Raw genomic sequence first — 5,922 nt, forward strand, 5'->3', positions numbered from 1 at the left:
CAGACCCCTACGTGAAGGTGTGGCTCATGTACAAGGACAAGCGGGTGGAGAAGAAGAAGACGGTGACAATGAAGAGGAACCTGAACCCCATCTTCAATGAGTCCTTCGCCTTCGACATCCCCACGGAGAAGCTGAGGGAGACGACCATCGTCATCACCGTCATGGACAAGGACAGGCTCAGCCGCAATGACGTCATTGGCAAGGTAGGCAGCAAGGCGTGTGGTGCCCAGCGAAGGCCTCTTCCTCTTTTTTTCTGGGTGTGGATCTCACTGTCACCCAGGCTGGGGTGCAGTGACAGGATCATGGCTCACCGCCGCCTCTACCTCCTAGGCAGTCCTCCCTCCTCAGTCTCTCCCGCGTAACTGGGACTCCAGGTGTGCACTACCACACCTGGTTAATTTTTGGATTTCTTGGAGAGATAGGATCTTGCTATGTTGCCCAGTCTGGTATCAAACTCCTGGCCTCAAGCAATCCTCCTGCCTTGGCCTTCCAAAGTGCTGGGATTACAGACCTCAGCCACTGTGTCGGCCAGGGGTCCGTTCCTTAAAAGAAGCAACAGGGTGGTACAGGTGAGCACAGGCTGGACAGCAGCAGAGATCAGGATCAGTCATTTCCCCTTTGGAGCCTCCATTTCTTTTGTTTGTTTGTTTGTTTTTGAGTTGGGATCTCACCCCGTCGTCCAGGCTGGAGTGCAGTGGCATGCTCCCGGCCAATGCAGCCTTGACCTGCAGGGCTCAGACGATCCTTCTGCCTCAGCCTTCCAAGGAGCTGGAACTACAGGCATGTGCCACCACGCCCGGCTAGTTTTTTGATTTACTGTAGAGACAAGGTCTCAGCAAGTTGCCCAGGCGGGTCTCGAATCCCTGAGCTCAGGCAATCCTCTCATCTCAGCCTCCCAAAGTGCTGGGTCTATTGGCTTGAACCACCGCACCTGGCTTGGGCCTCCATTTCTTCATCAGAAAGCAGGGGATTGGATGAAACCCTCCCTAAGTAGCCTCCTGTGGGTTGATCAGCTCAGGACAGACCACTGGAAGGACAAGGAATGAAGGAAGCCAGAGAAATGCCCTGAATCTCAGAAAGAAGGTCCCTAGGCAGGACTTTCAGGCAGAACAATGACCTTGAAGTAGTATTGGCCTGGGTCCCATCCACACTGGGCAGGCTGCATGGGGCAGTGTTGAGAGCCGCAGTCAAACTCCCAGACTTCGGTTCCCACCTCATCTGCTGATACACAACCACATAACCCTGGGCAAGCTGCTTGGCCTCTCTGAGCTTCCATGTTCTCATTTGTAAAATGGAGCTGCTAACACCGACCCTACAGAACTTCACAGGGTGAAGACGTGTGGACGTTCTTTTTGTAGCAAGTGACCACTTCTCAATACATATGAACCAAAAAATTCAAACCTGGCCTTGAATTTTCCCAGGATGTGATTCTGTGACATAACATAAACCCTTCCTTTCTTTTTTTTTTTTTTTTAATACTTTGAAATGTCTAGTTCTGTGTTTATTTAGTTTAGTGTTTGCTGAGAATGTGGGCTCAGGAGTCAGACTGCCTGGGTCCAGGTCCCAGCTCCACCTCTTAACAGCTGCAACCTCTCTGAACTCACTTTCTCCTCCCAGAGTGAGGAGAGGAGAGTCCCAACCTCACAATGTGCTGGGAGGATTAAATAAGATAACACAGGCAAGATGTTTAGCTCAGTACTTAGAACGTATATGTTCACTAGTATTATCATAAAATATTTTTTTAGAGAAGAGGTCTCACTGTATTGCCCAGGCTGCCTCAGGCGATCCTCCTGCCTTGGCCTCCCAAAGTGCTGGGATTACAGACATGAACCACTGCATGTAGCCAAAAGTTATTTTTGAAATGTTCCTACTAAGGGCATGTGTCAGATGTGACAGTTTGACTAGGAGTAGTGTAAGAAACTAATGGCCAGGGCAAGCGGGGGAAGGGTGGATGGCAGGAGAACACAGGTCACCCAGGCATTGCCCGGTAGGGGTGGAAATGAATGGGGGACTCGGGCAGACAGCTGGGAACAGGGGAGTCAGCTGCCGGGGGTGAAGGAGGCAGCGTGGCCTCAAAGAAGAGAGCGGGTCCTGCCTGCCATCAGGTATGGCCCAGGAACTGCAACCGGCCAACACGTGGTCACAAATCCCTGAGAGGACGCCACCCATACTCCAGAGAGAGAGAGAGTGCTCTGGGCAGGACTTGGGGCCTGCTAGGCCCCCCTTGACCAGCTCAGCCAAGTGTCCATATCTGCTTCTAGGTTCTTCTGAAGCATGGCCTTTGGGCGTAGAGTGTTCCTTAGATGCCGATCGTAGCTCCTTTTGAAACAGTCCTTTGGTGGCTGAACCAAGGAGAAGGTGAATTTGGTCTCATTCTGGCCTGGGTAGTTTAGCGAGCCCAAGGACTTCGGAGCCCCTTTGACTCCTGGAAGCCTGAATCTGCCCCTCCTGACTGCCAGGCGTCGCTCAGGGCTGTGGAATCACGCTGGGCTGAGGTTGCAAATGGGGCCAACCCCAGAGTGAGGCCTAGTACTCTGTGACCCCACGGGGGTGAATAGTCTGTCGGGTTCAGGGGGATGGAGCCCACAGATGGAGAGAACTCACCACGTGGACGCACACCCCCATGCCGGTGACATGGACACGAGACATGCGCCGTCCGGCCCAGCCATCTGTAAGGCAGATACCACCATCAGCCCATTTTACGGAGGAGGGCCCGAGGCTGAGTGAGGCCACCTCCCGGTGTGTGGCAGAGCTGGGGTCTGCTCCCATTCTTTTTTATTTTGGAATAATTTTAGATTTTCAGAAAGGTGGCGAAGACTGTCCAGAGTTCCTATCTACCCCTCATCCGGTGTCCTGCTTGTCACCCTCTCACAGTCGGATGACACATGTGTTGCAGCTTAAGGAACCAACATTGGTGCATTACGATAAACTAATCTCCAGACTTTCATTGCATTTCACCCGTTTTCCATAGAAGTCCTCTGTGTTCCAGGAGCCAGTTCAGGGTATCACTCTGCATTTAGCTGTCACTCTCCTCTGGTCCGTGACAGTTTCTCAGTCTTTCCTTTTTCTCTATAATCTTGACAGCCTTCAGAAGTACTGGCCTGGAGTCTCATAGAAGGCCTTCCCAATCTGTACACCTACCTTTTTTTCCCCAATGCCTATACTTTGAATCAGTCCCAAGGCTGAGGCCAACTGGGCTGACCCTGGGGACTCTTGGGTGAGAGGCTATGACGCCCCTAACACAGAGGCCGGGCAGGATTGGGTGGTTGTGTAGAACCCAGAACATTTGGATTTAAATCCTTCTGCGGAGGCCAGGCATGGTGGCTCATGCCTGTAATTCCAGCACTTTGGGAAGCTGAGGTGGGATTGCTTGAGTCGAGGAGTTCAAGACCAGCCTAGGCAATATTGCGAGACCCCCACCTCTACAGAAAATTATCAAAAACTTAGCCAGGCATGGTGGCATGTACCTGTAGTCCAAGCTACTCAGGAAGCTGAGACGGGAGGATCACCTGAGCCTCGGAGGTTGAGGTTGTGGTGAGCCATGATCATGCCACTACACTCTAGCCTGGATGACAGGGTGAGACCCTGATTCAAAAATTAAAATAAAAGAAACCCTCTGCACTATGTACAAACTCTATGACCGTGGGTAAGTCTCTTAACCCTTTGTACCTTGGTTTCCCCACCTGAGAAATGGGGATAATTATATAAGGTGTTGGCCAGGGCTGTAGTCCCAGGACTTTGGGAGGCTGAGACAAGTGGATTGCCTGAGCCCACAGGTTCGAGATCAGCCCGGGCAACTTGGCGAGACCTCATCTCTACAATAAATCAAAAATTAGCCAGGCGTGATAGTTCTGGCTACTTGGTAAACTGAGGCAGAAGGATCACTGAAGCCCAGCAGGTCAACGCTGGGGTGGCCATGAGTGCGCCACTGCACTCCAGCCTGGGTGACGGAGTGAGACTCCAACTCAAATAATAATAATAATAATATAAGGTGTTTCCCTCACCATTGTAGGAGTTGGTGATCTGCAGGTGTGAAGATGCCTGACATGTAGCAAGTGCCTAGGAGGTGGGGAGTGGTGGTGATTGAGGCCTCCTAGATAGCGCCCTGCCCCCCCCTGCAAAATGTGGTTGGTGGTGTTTCAAAGGGCTTGGGGGCGAGGAGGGAACAACCAGGAAAGCAGGTCAGGCCAGCACGGGGGAGGAGGAAGGCGCCTCTGCGGAGCAGGTGGTCACTCCAGGCGGAGGTCCCACAGTCCTGGCGACCACCAGCTGGGGCATCATAGTGGAGCTGGCATGTCACCCCCTGGTGGGGGAAAGAGGCAGTGCCCAGACACTGAGCTGACCGGCCCTCTCCCCTTTCTCCCCAGATCTACCTGTCCTGGAAGAGCGGGCCAGGGGAGGTGAAACACTGGAAGGACATGATTGCCCGGCCCCGGCAGCCTGTGGCCCAGTGGCACCAGCTGAAGGCCTGAGTGGGGCCACGGGAGGCCCAGGGGGCCGAGAGCCCGGGTCCCCATCATGCCCTCACCACCTTCTGCACAGTGCCCGGCCTGGCCCCCCTGCCATGGGTGAGGGGAGGACCCTGAGGGCTCAGCCAGGGAGGGGTCCCAGGACCCAACTGGACCCTGTTTCTAGGAAGTACCAGCCCACCCCCACCGGTCTCGCTTGGGGGGAAGGGCTCTGGGAGCCATTTTCCTGCTTTGCCCCTTTCCTTCTTGACTTGCTGATACTAAAGAAGAGGGGGAGAACTCGAGAACCAAACAGCCAGACAGGCAGATCCCTCCAGAGGCCCGCCAGGTGGGCATGGGCCCCCGTTTTCTTTAAGGCAGTGCCTGGAGTGGAGCAAGGCCACCCCCTCGCCGCCCCCGCAGCGGGCCAGGGGAGGGGAGGCTGAGGCGTTTGGCCCCAGCCTGGCCAGCAGAGGCCCATCCCCAGGGCAGGTTCAGGTGCCGGCTGGGCCCTGAATGCCAAGGATAGTATGCAGCCTGCTCCTGGGTCCCGGGCCGTGGCCCTGTGTACTTGTGTTGTGTCACTGTGTGTGTGCGTGTGGCAGGGAAGCCTGGCTTCCTGTCCCCCGGGGGAGAAGGCAGATTTCGTGCAGAGAGGCCAGGCGGGCTGAGTGGGGTGGAGGCGAGGGAAGGACGCCGTGGGCAAGAGGGCAGACGCTGGAGCTGGGCGGGCACGGGGCTGTCTCCTGCCATCCCTCATCTCCTCCCCACCCCCGTGCCCTCCTCTGCTCAGAGTCCTCCATCTCTTGAACATTGGTTCACCCCTTGTAGGCGCCTACTGTGTGCAGAGCATTCACCAGGACTCACCTGCTCGCTTCCTTCTCGGGGGTCCCAAGCCCCTCTAGCTCTTTCCTAACTCCCTTATCGAAAGCCTCCCCGCCCCGACAGACCTCACATCCCGGCTTTCTTGGCCATATTCGCCATGCCTTCCCGTTTCCCTGCCCTTCCGCGTCTCTCCCTGCCAGTGCAGACCCTCACCCGCCCCTCACTCCTCCTCCGCCCCTCCCTCCCCGATGCTTGCAGACTCCCCACTCCTCCGTCCCCTCGCATCGCCCGTGGCCTCTGAGCTTGCGTCGCCGGGCCTTCCCCGGCCGTCTTTTCGCCCTCCCGACTCCCCGGGCCCCCGGCGCAGGGCGCGGAGGCAGGGAAAAGACCCGGATTCTGGGAGGTCCGAGGTCGCCCCACCCAGAGGAGCCGCGGCTTCCCTGCCTCCGCCCCTGCGGAGCTGAGAACCGGCTTCGCCCTGGGGACGGCAGGTTTCAGGATGATACCTGCTGACGGCCCCCCCGGCCCCACGCCGGTCGCGATAGGGACGCCCGGGCCCGGCACTTCCAGCATCGGCCGCCAGGCGGCGCCAGGACACCGCAGTCGGGGCCGCGGCGCTCCCCTGCGGGCCTGGCACCCCGGGGCAAGA

The 5,922-nt window shown here is 56.6% G+C and overlaps 1 protein-coding gene across 1 annotated transcript in view; it reads left to right on the forward strand.

Moving 5' to 3' along the window:
- The window catches only part of SYT7 (synaptotagmin 7), a 38,852-nt gene extending 33,834 nt beyond the window's left edge, over positions 1 to 5,018 (forward strand). Inside the window, exons 8-9 of the mRNA XM_021707558.1 lie at positions 4 to 203; positions 4,368 to 5,018. Coding sequence (XP_021563233.1) covers positions 4 to 203; positions 4,368 to 4,472 — 305 coding nt within the window. The 3' untranslated portion in view covers positions 4,473 to 5,018. The remainder of the gene's footprint in view (positions 1 to 3; positions 204 to 4,367) is intronic.
- The last annotated feature ends 904 nt before the right edge of the window (positions 5,019 to 5,922 follow it).

This window comes from Carlito syrichta, unplaced genomic scaffold (assembly GCF_000164805.1).
Source record: "Carlito syrichta isolate Samal-C Ts95f unplaced genomic scaffold, Tarsius_syrichta-2.0.1 Scaffold120490, whole genome shotgun sequence".
Classification (NCBI taxonomy): domain Eukaryota; kingdom Metazoa; phylum Chordata; class Mammalia; order Primates; family Tarsiidae; genus Carlito; species Carlito syrichta.